At 39.6% G+C, this 15,449-nt stretch overlaps 1 protein-coding gene across 3 annotated transcripts in view; it reads left to right on the top strand.

Moving 5' to 3' along the window:
* MAP7 (microtubule associated protein 7) overlaps positions 1 to 15,449 on the top strand; it is a 200,056-nt gene that overhangs the window by 161,846 nt on the left and 22,761 nt on the right. For 2 of the 3 annotated variants that reach the window (XM_084623487.1, XM_084623486.1), the window contains 3 exons: positions 7,591 to 7,704; positions 12,342 to 12,484; positions 14,924 to 15,018. In XM_084623487.1, coding sequence (XP_084479613.1) covers positions 7,591 to 7,704; positions 12,342 to 12,484; positions 14,924 to 15,018 — 352 coding nt within the window. The remainder of the gene's footprint in view (positions 1 to 7,590; positions 7,705 to 12,341; positions 12,485 to 14,923; positions 15,019 to 15,449) is intronic. The other variant, XM_084623485.1, reaches the window with a different exon arrangement.

Here is a 15,449-nt window from a genome sequence, read left to right as displayed (position 1 = left end):
TACACACCATATTGATAAGATTTGAGGGCAATAGCAATAAACTCTTTCTTGTGGGTTGGGTTGCTCATTTGGGGGGAGGGAGAAACTATGTAACTCCAGAACTATAGTTTCTTCCAACAGCTATTGATACCCAGTCAATATTAATTTCATTATCCTTTCAGATTTTTTTGCATTTACTGTTGCCGTTCTTTACAAGTGATGGCTCTGTTTTGTAGGGTGGTGTTGAGGGGTTATGACAAAACAGTGGCGGTAGTGGAATGTGCGTGATAATTATGTGGAATACTGCCCGCTGCACCTGTGGTCACAACCGATTGTATTGGTTTGTGGATAATGTAGAGCATGTTCATTTCAGTCATCTCTCTACTTTTCGACTTGGTCTTAATGTTTTAAAAAGATTGAAAAGGTTAATAAATTATTTTCATCGGTGGTTTTATATACAGTGCCACTAATAGGCTGGATAACAAGGCCACAGGACTTAACTGGGCAGAGATGTAGTACTTTTGCAAAAGTTAGGACTAAGCTATATTATCCTCATTAATAAATTGTTAAAATAAAGGAAACAAGACTCTTGAAAAAGTGAGTTTTCACAAGATTATCCAGACTTCTGATTGAGGTTTGTACAGTCCTTTGAGAATACAAAGAACTGTACATAGTAGCTGCCATAACCCCCTCCCCGCAGCGTTTACCAACAGCTCCCACCTGGTATTATCTCAGACACAACTGTTTCCTGTACTAAGTATAAGGCAATACTGCTGTATCTCTGATACCATTGTGTGTTGTTGGCAAGCTGCTGGTAAATGTTGACTTTCCATTTGGAACCAGTACAAGTGCCAAGTATTACTGTAACTTCAGGATTTTCTTAAGGCACATGGTTTTTAGGTTTCATATGTGTTTTTCAATGAACCTGTGATCAGCAGGTGCCCTTATAGATCTGTTTGTATGTTGTTGCATGCCTATAGTATACAGTATATTACCCCAGTGTGGAGACTTTTCACCTAATAAATCTTCCAGGCAAGAAGGTGTAGTGCTTCAAGACTCAGGTGTGAATACTAGACTCCTTGGAATCATAGATTCAAATCTCTTCAGGGCTGACAAAGCCTTTCATCCTATCAGGCTAGTCTAATAAGTACCATCCTGTGCCGTTTATTGTATAGGGTCTTCTGGCTAAGCGAGGCAGTGTTTGCTTTGCGTGAACACTAAAAGAGCCATAGCAGTTTTCATTAACATAGAGCTTAGCCCTTGTGCCCTTCGCCAACACTTATGGATGTGCTCAGAGGACAGGGCAACACTGGTGTCCTGTATAAGGCTCTTTAAATCTGTTTTTGAAAAGAGTTAGTGCATGTTCCACTAATGCCTGCTAGCAGGTACACAGGGCATTGACTCCACCCTAACCTAGCTGAACCCCTAACTGTAGAGTCACGGAGTTCTTAAAAGAACTGTGCTGTGCAAGAGAAAGAAGAGGCTCCTTCATCATCTTCCTCAGTGCACTCAGGCAGATTTTGCCCTTATCCTGAGCACAATGCCTGGAACTGGAGTATGATGAACTTATCGTAGGTGGCTTATATCTGCCACCAAGGACATGACTTCTGTTAAGTAGTGTCTTTTAAATGGTTGAAGAACAGGGGACTTTTCAGTTCATACTAAGAAAAAAGGTTTTCATTAATGGACATTTAACTTTGCCCATGAGACTTTTTTAAATAATGTATTAATTCCCTTTTAAGTTCAGCGTTATTGTGCAGTTTTTTATTACAGTTTTAAAACTGTTCGGGCAGCTAAAATGGGTTTCAAACTTTACTTTCTTGTTTGTTATAAAGGTTCAGCTGTTTAAATCCTGGCAACTAAACATGAATAATTAACATAATTCAGGTTTCAGAGTAACAGCCGTGTTAGTCTGTATTTGCAAAAAGAAAAGGAGTACTTGTGGCACCTTAGAGACTAACCAATTTATTTGAGCATGAGCTTTCGTGAGCTACAGCTCACTTCATCGGATGCATACCGTGGAAACTGCAGCAGACTTTATATACACACAGAGAATATGAAACAATACCTCCTCCCACCCCACTGTCCTGCTGGTAATAGCTTATCTAAAGTGATCATCAGGTTGGGCCATTTCCAGCACAAATCCAGGTTTTCTCACCCTCCACCCCCCCCCCCCCACACACACACAAATTCACTCTCCTGCTGGTGATAGCCCATCCAAAGTGACAACTCTTTACACAATGTGCATGATAATCAAGTTGGGCCATTTCCTGCACAAATCCAGGTTCTCTCACCCCCTCACCCCCCTCCCAAAAACCACACACACAAACTCACTCTCCTGCTGGTAATAGCTCATCCACATGCACATTGTGTAAAGAGTTGTCACTTTGGATGGGCTATCACCAGCAGGAGAGTGAATTTGTGTGTGGGGGGGTGGAGGGTGAGAAAACCTGGATTTGTGCTGGAAATGGCCCAACCTGATGATCACTTTAGATAAGCTATTACCAGCAGGACAGTGGGGTGGGAGGAGGTATTGTTTCATATTCTCTGTGTGTATATAAAGTCTGCTGCAGTTTCCACGGTATGCATCCGATGAAGTGAGCTGTAGCTCACGAAAGCTCATGCTCAAATAAATTGGTTAGTCTCTAAGGTAACATAATTCAGACAAGGGAGTTGATACCAGAGACATTTAAGAAAATTAGATAGTGTTCTTCAAGGAAAACTTCATTAACTGGATGTTATTTTACGTCCTGTAGAAGTTACACAGAAGTTTTAAAGGCCATCCTCTCTGAAATTGTTTTTCTTCAAAATAAAAAGAACCCAATGTGTACAGGGTGGATTGATTTAAATAAAGGTGATTTAAACCACCAAGTGGAAAACCTCAATTTAAATAATCAATTTTAATTAGCATTTTCCATTTGTACTTCAGTTATTTTCTAAAGAAAGATGCATTCTCATTGGCTGATGTAACCATTAAAACATGTTAATTTACAAGTAATAGAGTCTTTACACTAAATTTGATACCAGAGATGCTTAAGAAAATTATTTTTTGCTACCGAGAAGGGTACACTCTAACTATATACATTTATTTAAGCAATAATATAGCTTAATAGTTTGATTCTTATTAATTGTACGTTTTTGGTAGGTTGATGAATGGTGAATGATATAAATTTACTGTATAATTAATTTTTGCACATGATTTCTGTCAAGCCGCATTAGGATGTTAACTAGAATTACATTAAACACACAAAACAGCGTATCACATTTATTTTTATTAAAAGAACATTACATGTTTTGGATACATAAACTTCTCTAATCAAAACATGTTTCATATTTACAACTAAATGATTTATTAAACTGAGGGATTAACTAATTGTTTCAGGTTACCCTGGGAAAATTTGTAAATGTGCCTAAGTGAAAGTGACTGGAGCTTAAGTTCCAACTTGCCTGACTGTCTTGAAAATGAGAAAACAGTCTCCCAAGTCACTTGGGCTGAGCTACTGTGCCATATTTATAAAGCTTGATTTCAATAATTAGATGTTTTCTCCCTGATTCAGACTTTGTATGAAGAAAAGCAGACTTTAACTCAAATTTTTGATAGAGGCTCACAGATTCTGCATATTTATACTTGATTTAAATATTTTAAAAGATTGTAAGTTCAGGCCTTAACATATTTTGTATCAAGTTCAGATTTCATTTTAAACGGTTTATTTTTAAATGAAAAACATATTAAAATTTAAATAAAATTAAAAAATAATTTAAATCAAAACATTGGATTTAAATTAAAAAATCCACTCTTTAATTTTTTTTTAATAGATTTTGATCCACTGTGAACATGTATTTGTCTTAAAAATCATGAGATTTAAAAAATGTCTCATGATGCTGTGGGGCCTGACTTCTGCTTTTTTTGAACGTTTGGGCTTGGCAGTACAGGTCATCAGTTTTTCAGTAAAAGAAGTGGAAGAATTGAAAAGGTTTATGCTTTCAAACTTCATCTTGGATACTCCCCCAATGAAGAGGCCTCTCTTCTTTGTTTTCTTTGCCCCCCAAATAATTGTTTTGAAAGTCTTGAAATAAAAAAGTTGCTTATGCTTTGTGCAAGAGGTGGCTAACCTTTGACACACCCCTCCCCCAGGATGCATTGGCAACTTGCCAGGAAACCAAAGACCATACCTGGTTTTGCATAAAATTGAGTTGATTACATCTGCCCTCTCTTCTAATTTGGAGGTGCAACCTGTGTAGATTACAGGTCTGAACAGTTAAAATGCCTGGTATTGTACTTCTTAGCATATGCGCAAAGTGCCTCACGTGGCATGTGACTAGGATTCATCACTGAATTTGGTCTGCTGGTTGGATCATTAGCTTCCCCAGCTTGGGCCGGGTACTGATCGGGAGTGCACTGCAATGTGAACACTGATCCATTCCCCTGCGGTATTGTACTGCATGCTAGGACCTGTAGTATCCAGGACCACATCTCTGCATTAAAGAAGAAGGTAGCTGTAGCCTTCTTTTTGCAGCTCCATGAGCCACATTAGATCCAGAGGCCACAGTTTAGTTGGCCACTCCAGCTAAACTTTTTAAACTAATGGCCATTAGAACATATATTAAAGGTGGAATATGGCTTTTGTAGAAGCTGTGAATATAAATAATTTCAATGTGAGATTAACCTAGGCTGCAAAATTCCAGAGAGTGTTAATGCAGGTTTCTGGTTTATACCTGTTGGAGAGATTTGGAGGAGGTTTCAGAACCAAGGTCCAATTTTTAAATATGCACACAATTTAAATAGAAAAAAATGCCAATCTGGTTTGCTCGGACTTTTTTAATGCTATCAGAAGCTCAGTTTATGTTAAATGGGATCTTGAGACTTAATTTATCTAGATTTCAGAGTATGAAGTGAGCTGTAGCTCACGAAAACTCATGCTCAAATAAATTGGTTAGTCTCTAAGGTGCCACAAGTACTCCTTTTCTTTTTGCGAATTTATCTAGAGAAACTCTGCAAAGCACTGGCAGAAATGGTTGGTTCACTTCTTCCTAGTCCCTGCTTGTGACCAGGTTAAAATTACTCCTCTTTTAAAACTTTATCACAAAGATGTTAATGAAAGGGTAGCATGGCAGTAGATTGCAAATATTCTTCCTTTCTGCTTGTTTTGGTATTGAAAGTTCATAGTTGTTGCTTGCCTTTCAAGCAGGTCCATTGTAGCTAATTACCCAGTAAATGGATGGAACTATTGGGGTTTTTTCCTATGATGGTACAGCCAGTGTGTGTTTGATTTATAATTTTGGCGGTAAACACAGATGATACTTGGTTCCTTTGTGCAGAAACTTGTTCTGAAATGCGTTTGTGGGAGTGGGGGTCTATATTCTCTGGTTGATTAGGGGATGAGAGAGTTCTACATGCAGCTCCCTTCTGCACTGATGGGAGAATAAATCTGCGGGTCTCCACGTATCAGAAGACTTTGATTACAACATGGCCTTAGGAGTGAGTGGGCATGTTACGAGTTATTTGTCAATATGTGTGTAGCAGGGCTGCCTTACCTGGTCTGGGCTCAGGCTAGCCACTGCCTCAGTTCCATGGGCCCATCCCCTCCCCAGCACCTCCACATGTGCAAGCATTCTGGCCTGTCTCCCCAGCCCAGGGAGGAATGATCCTCTGCCGCAAATCTTTCAAGCCCTTCCTGCAGGACACAGTTTTTGTTAATTCAAACAAAAGTCAACAAAGTACCACAAAACTCCCTACCAAAGCAGGCTGTGAGGATCCAGAGGCCTTTTACTCTGCTCCAGGGCTACCCTACAAGCGCCAACCTCCTTCCCACAGCCCCATCAACTGAATCTTCTCAGCCTTTTTATTGGGAACACCTGAGCCCTTCCCGGATGGGTCTGCTGATGAAATAGGGCTGGCTAGTCCCAGACTCCCTGGCCTATAAAAGGGGCAGACCACTCTGTTAGTGTGTGCATGTGCTTTTCATTATGGATTCTTAGGTCCCAATCCTACAAAAGTTTACCACTGAGTGTAATGTTTGTGTGTGTATAACCCTGTTGCAATCAACAGGACTACACATGGTAGTAGTAAGTACTGTACTTGAAAGTAAGTGTTCATCAGGAGTAGGTCCTGATTTTGTGTCTAGTACTTGTTCTTCTGACCATGTGAGTGCCCTTTGCATTGACATAATAGTGTGGGATTTTGCTCTGATTTCATTATGATGACAATATTTCTCTAGTCTCAACCTTTAACCTCCCTCAAACTTTGTACTTTGCTAGCATACAGTTAATCAAACTCAATTTCTAAAGATTAAGAGACAGTAAACAAATCCATGGGTTTGCACAGTAGCTAAAATAATGGACACACTGAACATACAGACAGAGGGGAAACAAAATGATTTTCTGCCCTTCAGTTTAACAATTATGTTCTATGGTTTATTCCTCATTGTCGAGATGCAAGCTTAATGATAACTAGTGTACGTTAATGGAGGCCTCTTTAGAGTATTTTGTTCTTCGTGTAATCTGTGCAAGCCTGGAAATAGTTCCATTAATTGAAAAGAGCTTTTGCGGTAGTTCATTATGTAAGGGCGCTTATGCAGACAGCCTGCTGTTTTTGTGAGACCTATGTTTCTATAGTGGTGCCACTTTTGTGTTAGCAGAATTCAGGAGAGCAGCTTTGGATATCAAAAATCAGTGCTTGAGGGCAGCTGAGGAAATTAAACTCTCGTAGGATAATACTTATTATTAAGATCAGCCCCTCTTTTCATGGGACCTGGAGCAAAGTGGATTAAGAGCAGTTCAGGGTTTTAATTAATAATGTTGACCCTCTACATTTAAAAAAACACCTTGGCCTCCAGTGTAAGTCTGGCAATTGGTTTCCATTTTAGAGACCAGGCCTAATGAATTCAAGTTGCAATCTTGCTTGCTACCCCTAAAACCAAATTATGGTGAATGGATGTTTAGGTGCAATAAAACCTGACATTGCTTGCAGTGTTAAGATGATTATGAATTATTTATCAGTAGTCTCCAGTGTATATGTAATGAATTCTGATGTGCCCATCACTGCAATATCTGGTCTCTGTATACATAATTAAGGGAAATGTGGTCCCATTTGAGAGTGGACCGAAGAGATTTTTGTGAAATGCTAGGGGCCTAACCAGAAAATCCTTTTGTAAGGATTATGACAGTATTCTCTCTGTGCTAGCTAGCAAACGGCACATTTTTTTCTAATATGATTGACGGGCTTCTCTTTTTTTTTTTTTTTTTTTTTAGTGTATATGTAATTGCTCCTGTCTCGAAAAGAATGGGAACAAAAAACACGTGTTAAAATCTATGTACAGTAGCTGGGGTTAGGAACAAAATATTAGGACTTGGTAGAAGTTTAGCATATTATGTGAGCAAAATAGTGGAAAAGAAGTGCAAAGAGAGTAAATGTTTAAAATTTAAGGATAGAGGCAGTAAATTGGGTTATGACTAAAATATATGCGTGACCTATGTGCTCTTAATCTCTGAATCATAATTTGAAGATGCCCCTGTATGGCTGGGTGCAGTATTTTGAGGCATCTTCTGCAACGTATGGTGATTTGTAGGAAGTGTCTGATCTAACATCTTGCTTCTATGGTGCATATTCAGCTCGCCGTCTAAATCTCAGTCCATTGGAGAAGAGCATTGTTAGCAGACTGCTGATGCCCACACATTCATTCCTGGCCAGAAGTAAAAGCACAGCTGCCTTGTCTGGAGATGCAGGTAAACCTAAAAGAGTGGGCGCCTAATGTTTTATTACAGCTGTTCCTTTCAAAAATTCTTTTATTTACATTTCTCCAGTAGCACTCCAGGTTTGCATAGAGTGAGCTAGAATGGCTCCTACAAAAGCATAGAAGTTCTTGGTATGCCTTTCTTTTTCTCTCCCTCTCTCTTTATCTTAATCTAGTTTTAGTATCTTTACCAGTGCAACAAAGAAAACGCTCATAGGGCAGCAAGCAGCACATCATAGTCCACTATAGTATTAGGACCCAATGCAGCAAACATGATAGCCCGCTGTATGTTGCTAGAGCTGCTGTGTACTGCCCCTGCTACAAAAAAAGCATTCCGTACCATTGTATTATTTTTCCAATATAGAGCATATTACCCATTTTAAAAAAAATAATGTGGACTTGATTTTTTCAAACTATTTGCTTTATTTTGTGTTTTAAAGAAGAAAGACTCAATTAACTCTTTTATTGTGAAGTTAATATTCATCAAGAAATTCAGCTGGTTATAGTTAACTTATTTTCTAATGTTAAATTGTTCTGTTTCTCAAGTTTGGTCCCCCGTTTCAGTGAACTACTAGTATGAGTAAAGTTAAGCACCTGTGTAAGTGTTTCCAGAAGTTCCACCAACCACAAAACAACTCTTTGTTATTCCACAGAGGGGCAGAAAATAACATAGAGAATATGGTAATGTCTTTCTGAGGTAGCTTGAAAACTATTCAAAACTAAAGAGAATGTCACGGGCATGTTTAAAACAGGATGTATTACGATGGACAAGAAGCAGGTCATTCTCTGATGTATTATAGGGAAGAAGTAGTTGCACTATTTATAGATTGTAGAGATATTTTGTGACCACGCTATGGAAGTTTAATACATTGGTAACATACTGTTGCACCTCTTGAATGTTTAGGTCCAGACAGGTTTTCTTAGCCTTCTCCAATAAACATGCCTTTATTTGAAATAAAGGATATTGAAGGTAAGGGGGAATACCAGTTTTGCAAGACTATTTTTCAAAGATGCTTTAACTGAAGAATTCTCATTTTTAATTAGTCTGCAGTACAGTTCCATGGGGATAGCTTTGGGGAGGGGGGGAAGGTGGGTAATATTCTACAGACAGAACAATTAGCCATTGTGGGTCCTTTCCAGGGGCATCATGTCTTTAACAGCAAAGGCTGGTAAAGTTAGTACTGAATCTCATGAAATTCTATGTAGCAGGTAGGAAATTGGAAATGCAGCTAGTGCTTACAGTGATGACAGGAGAAAGCAAGGCTCTTAACTTTGCAAGCAATTACTCTACTAGAGCAGACGTGAAAAATTTTCAGTCTCATGCTAAGTAATAAATTGTAAGCTGAATGGAATATTGGCAGATATTTTAAGCAACATGAGTGGTTAATACACCAGGGTATTCAGGGTAGTTCTCTAGTAATGCCCTCTCTGTGCTAATTGGAACTGTACCACCCATTTTTAACAAAAAAAAAGTCTGTATGCCCATTGTTTTCCAATTTTGCCCAATTATAGCAGTAACTGCATTATCTGAGTGCTGGGCATTTCCTGGAGATTAATGATCATCTGGTGTTAGTGGCCCAGGACTGTGCCCTGAGCCATAAACTCATCCCAGCCTGTCATTAATCCCCAGGAAATTACCCTGCTCCTTCATCATTATTACTTAAAGATGAACTTCAGAGCAAACATTAAAACCAAGTTAAATATGAATTTCTCTTACTAAGTAAGCTATTGAGAACACTGAGCACAGAAGTAAGTTTTAACTAATCCTCTAAAAAAAAATTCTATCAAGTAATCTTAGTACATCTTGATTCACTGAAGATACCCCATAAAGCATCATTCAGTTCCATCACAAATAAAATGACGTGCTCGACTTCTAATATTTATGATGTCACTGTCTAGGATAGCTTCAGAGAATCAGGAAGTTCCAAGAGGATTGATTCAAAGAGAGGGAAATATATATATATTTTTAAAAGTTAGTTAAAACTTATTTCTGTGCTGATGCCCCCTGTACCTCATGAGGGGATATTCAGCAAAGAAATTTGTGAAAAACTCCATTTCATGCTTGCTCTGCAGTTCACTTTCTGGTGATGATCTCCTTTTAATATTTCATGAAACATGCTCATCTTAAGTGATAAAGCAAACACGTGCCCTTGCCATAGCTTTGAAGTGAGGTTAATTTCTTTATTAATGAAGTTAATTTAGTCTTCATTCCAGAAAAAGGTGTATAACTAGCTCTGCTACATCAATGGACCTTTATTAGAACAGCAGTGTGCATTTTTGTGGAAATATAATGTACATGGAAATACTCTTTTTCTCTCTCTCTCTCTCTCTCTCTCTCAGAGAGAGAGAGAGAGAACCTGGTAGAGAAATTTTTCCTAGGGAAAATGAGGCTACTGGTTTTTATATAAATAATGTAAAGGAAAAGGTACTGTGCAGAACCTGTACATTCTGTCTCTTCTATTGAGTAACATGCTGACTAACAAGTATTCTCACTATATTGTAAATGACCATGAGAGGAGAAACAGGAAAGGCACCTAAATAATTACACAGTTTGACCCTGTTTTCACTGTGAACTAAACCACACTGCCAAGAGAATAAGAACAGAACGAAGTCTGAGAATACTCTCTGACCAGCATTTCTGATTGCTACAAGAAGTACTTTTTTGATTCACTTTGTACCACTAAAATTCTCTTTGCATGTGTACCCTAAATATCACAAATCTAATAATCTACCATGTCCATATAATAGTCTTTGTCCTCTACAAACAGCTAAGGAGAGTTGCCGTCCCAGACACTGACTTCACTAGTTTCTGCCAAGTTGATTATGATGGTTATAATGTGCTTATTATTAGAATGGGGAAAATTTAGGGGTTGTGGATTATTAAAAATGTCTTTAGACTGGCTGTTTATCTTAAAGTGTATTGATGATGATAGCAGTTTTTGAATGAGGAGTACAGACACATATTTCTTACAGAAGGAGCTCTTTAAAGTGCAGTGGCTACTACAAATTGCAAACATGTATGTTTTATGCTATTTGTAAATGTTTTGCAGTGTTGATATTTTTATGTACTATGGCAGGGGTGGCCAAACAGTGGCTCACAAGCCGTATACAACTTTTTTACAGTTAAACTGAGGCTCGCGGAGCTCCACCTACCAGATTGGGGGTGGGGGGGAGGAGTTCGGGACTTCTGCCCTAGAGCGGGGTGGTGGGACTCGGGGATTTTGCCAGAGATGACTGGTGCCTGCTGATGGGGGGTGGGGAGACACACAGTTTAAAGGTTTGTCCCCTCCAAAAGCTTGAGTCCTGCCCCCCGCTTACCCTCAGCAGCCCCTCCCTGCAGCTCCCAGGTCTTAACACCACTTGGAGAGGTCATGGCAAATAGCTGGGAGCTGCAGGGAGGGGCCGCAGCAGCAAAAGCAATGGCTCTCCCTACAGCTCCCAGCTGTTTACCGCTGCCTTTCCCCACAGCTGGCCACAGCTCCCAACTTGCTGGTTCCAACAGCTGCCATGCAGGGAGGGGGCCCGGCTGCACTATGTGACCGAGCAGGGCTGGCAAACACTGGCAAAAATTGAGGGGGGATGTGACCCCATGTGCCCCCCCCCATACATTGCTTCTGGCTTCTGCCCAGCAGGGACGGGGGGTGTCTCGAGACATCAGCCCTCCGGGGCACACCTGCCAGGGCTCCTGGTTTCAGCAGGAGCAGGGCTGAAGCCCTGAGCCCTGGCAGGCCCACCCAGCTCTTGAACTTCTGAAGATTGTCATATGCGGCTCGGAGGGCCAGTAGGTTAGGCCACCCCTGTACTATGGTATATCCATTTGAATGATAGCATAAAATGCATGTATATTTTTATGTTACAAATCTGTTCTGATTGAATGGTACAGCAAAACAATGTATTCTGGGTAGGGTAGAAGAAGCATGCATTTATTCGGTGTCTGTTTATTTCTGAAATCTTGTAAGTTTCACCAACGGATCACAAGCTCACAAGTTATCCTTAACATATGATGTGACTTTGTCAATTTGATGTGAAGGAATGTAATTATTTTGCTAGACTGTTGAATTATATTCTCTCTGTAGATGATGAGGTGTTTTGGTCTTTGTATGTATCTCTCTCTTTCAACTTCCCCTTCCTGCCCCAACTAGTTCCTGAAAACCTAATTTTAGTCAGATTTTTGCCTAGTTTTTTTTTTCAGATTAAAATGCATGTCAATGAATGTACTAAGCTAATCAATTTCAGATCAGTAATTTTGTGTTTGTTGCTTTACCAAAACCATCACTTTAAAAATAAAAGGCAATATCACTGTCTGATGTCCATTTGGTTTTGGACACTTTCTCATCTTTGATAAATAAGAAAATTGATAAAATCTGGGATAATTTTTAACTTTCAATTTAAAAGGTATATGAATTACAATTAGAAATGTACCAGTAGCTATTTGGGGCTAACTGGAATGAGTATCAAGTGATGCTTCTGGTTTAACTTCCAAAAGTGTTGTTTATGTATTAATACCTTCTTCCTTTTCTCTCTCTGTCTCATTCTCTCTTGTTCCTGTTTCCTGCTGTTGGCTTTCCTTTGTCACTCCTCCAATGCTGTTCTATTTTAAAAAAATAAATGAAAACAACCCACACATAGTTATCCCCATTTGTCCTCGTTCAGCGTCTTGCAGCCCCATCAGCCCTCTGTCCTACAAGGCCATGAACTGTAGAAATCCAGCAGACCAAACAAAATTCTTTGTCACAACAACTGGACGTAGGAGGACCACACAGTCAGCAGGGGTAAGCATGCTAATTGTATGTAGTCTAGCAGCTGTAGCAGAACTATGTGACATGAATACACATTAGAACATAAGAAAAAGAGACTTGGATGGTTTAGGAGAATGGTAATGGAGTCTTTCACTTCTGGGTCACCAGTTAACATCATGCTAGTTGGTAACAATTATTTAACTGTAGCTTTGTGGCTTTTGTGAATTCAGTTGTTTGCAGTTCAGTTTCCTAAAGGGCAAACATCAAACTCCCAATCAGCACCATTGCTACTGACATTCTTCTTGTGTGGTATGCAGTGTTGTTGTAGCCATGTTGGTCCCAAGATATTAGAGATACAAGGTAGGTGAGGTAGTATCTGTTACTGGACCAACTTCTGGTGATGAGAGAGACAAGCTTTCAAGCTACACAGAGCTCTCACTAACAGAGGTTGGTCCCATAAAAGATATTACCTCACCCATCTTTTTCTCTCTAATTATTCTTGAGGGTAGTCTTAGCTAAGAGTAATGCAAGACAGAGAGACTGTGAACTACTCTCTTCGCCTTCGAGATGGTCCCTTTAGATCATGGTTATGGCACATTACCAGGACTGTGAAGCTTTCATTGCTGCTGCTCTGTGCTAAATTTGTCATGTGAATAGAGTATTTCAGTCTCCAAAGTTATCAGTCTGGCACTTTTTGTTGGGTTTTTCATTACAATTTTAATTAAAAAAGAAAGGTTGACATAGTTGTTTGGTGAAGAAGGCCATTTATTATTCGCAAAAGTAGCCTACTGAGCAGTTATTCCTACTATGACAGGTTTCAGAGTAGCAGCCGTGTTAGTCTGTATTCACAAAAAGAAAAGGAGTACTTGTGGCACCTTAGAGACTAACCAATTTATTTGAGCATAAGCTTTCGTGAGCTACAGCTCACTTCATCGGATGCATTCAGTGGATGCATTCCCACTATGCTGTCTATGTAATGGAGAAGCTGATAGCTGTGGTCAGATTTATTTTTAAATATGTTTAGAAAGAACATGTGGGGTTTTTTTAATTGACTGAGAATAACAGATCTACTGAGTCTCTTTCCATCTTCAATACTGCTGGTGTCGCTCTGACATACATAGTTAGACATTTCACTAATGATCCAAATCCTGCATTTTTTGTGCACCCAACAATTAATGGGCTAGGTGCTCAAAAGTTGTAAATCACCATAACTCCATGGCAGTCAAGGGAGGTATGCCGATTTACACCACCTGAACATCTATCCATTGATTTTTTTTTTTTTTAAGGCAAGTTGTCACTGGGCAAAGTATTTTCACCTGGGTCCATCACTTGCTAACATTTTTAAAAAATTACCTTTCCACTAAAACCTTGTTAACGCTAAGCTTAACTGCCCAAAGAATTTCAGGATTTATGGAGGTCAATAGGAAAAAAATAAAGGGATTGCACAAGAGATTCCTGTTTCTTCAACTTTCTTTTCCCATATTTTATAAAATCAGTTTAAGCTAATGGCTGAGATAAACACTATAGACAGCTTTTAACTAATCAAATTCCAGATCAGCAATATGTAGTGCCTTCCCCTCTGCCAGTGCTGTGCTTGATAGATTATGCTGCTCCATGAATGACAGGGTGCTATCTGAGAAAAACATTTGATAGACATCCATGCACCAATCTTGTTTCCTCTACAAATTGCCAGCTATAGTTTGAATTCAATATCCCTGAAAGCTGAGGGTTTCTTATATTTAAAGGTGCTCTGACAAGTACATATGGCCCCAAATTTTGATCTACTTTAAAACTGTTATAATCTAATAGGAAATATGTTCTGAGCTCTGATAGAGATATTTTAAAAATTGCTATTGTGAGATAAGAAATTAAAAAGAAGAAAGAAAATAACTATTCTGGATAAGATTGAGCAGTGTGTGCTTTTTGGCTGCCAAGCCAGCCAGCAGAGAAGAGAAGGAGAAGAACCATATTTCAGGCCTGTGATGGCAGCTGTGGTGCTGGCAGATAAACAAGGAAACAAAATAAATAGAGCCATGTACACTTGAGCTCCATAAACAGCTTGTCAGGAAAGGGGGATGGGAACTTGCTGTTTGCCAGCTGAAGAAATACAACATTTGTGGTGAATGAAGTGTTAATTTCAAGAATCTCCACAGGTATTGCAAACAGTGGAGAGAAGGACTTTAAAAAAGGATAATTATGTGCCTGTGTGAACTTAAGACTTTGAAAAGTCTCCCGAAGCATCTTAGGATAGCACAGAGTGACTAATATGCATGCATACTGTTAAATGCTCATTTCCTGGCACAGAACATCATTACATTTGTTACAGGAGTCCCTGTTAGTGCACTTACCAACCAGGCTGCAAAATGTGCTGAGACAGCACTGATTTCTCATTTTCCTATGCTGAATGTGTAGTCCTTTGCCCATGTGAATTACTCATGCAATATGATATTCTGTTTATTTGTTGATCCTCAGACTGACAAAAAAGAAAAGGATCCCTCCTTCAGCATAAAGAGACTTCACTCTCCTTCCAATCCCAAAACTAGATCACTAGCTCTCTCCCCAGTTTGGTAAGTGAAGTACAGACGCTGGGATTCAGCTATATTAAGCTTTACATGTTATGCTCATTAAGTGACTCAGCAACAGAAAACACCTATTAAAATGGCAATTAAAAGAAGCTATAATCAGCAATGACCGCATCGCACCCTATGTTGGGGGAGGGGGGGCATTGTCTGGCTTGCTGGGGAAAGGGGTATACTGCTGTAATGGGGCAGGAGGTAGTGTGGCATGGACACTGTTTCAGAAGTAGAGCAGGACAATGTGGCGATGCTGACTCCTCCCCCAGGAACTGGAAGGGCTGGGGAGTTGATAAAGGGCAAGCCTGGTGGGAGAAACACCCTTTCCCCAAGACCAGGCGGAGCAGCGCCCACCCTCCTACGCTTGGAAGTGGCAAAATACCAGGTTTGGTCAGGATCCGTGGAGGGCAATCGCACTAGTCGCT

Source organism: Lepidochelys olivacea (assembly GCF_965140295.1).
Source record: "Lepidochelys olivacea isolate rLepOli2 genome assembly, chromosome: 3".
Lineage (NCBI taxonomy): Eukaryota > Metazoa > Chordata > Testudines > Cheloniidae > Lepidochelys > Lepidochelys olivacea.
Note: the sequence above shows the minus strand (reverse complement) of the source record. Positions and strands in the feature narration are given on the sequence as shown.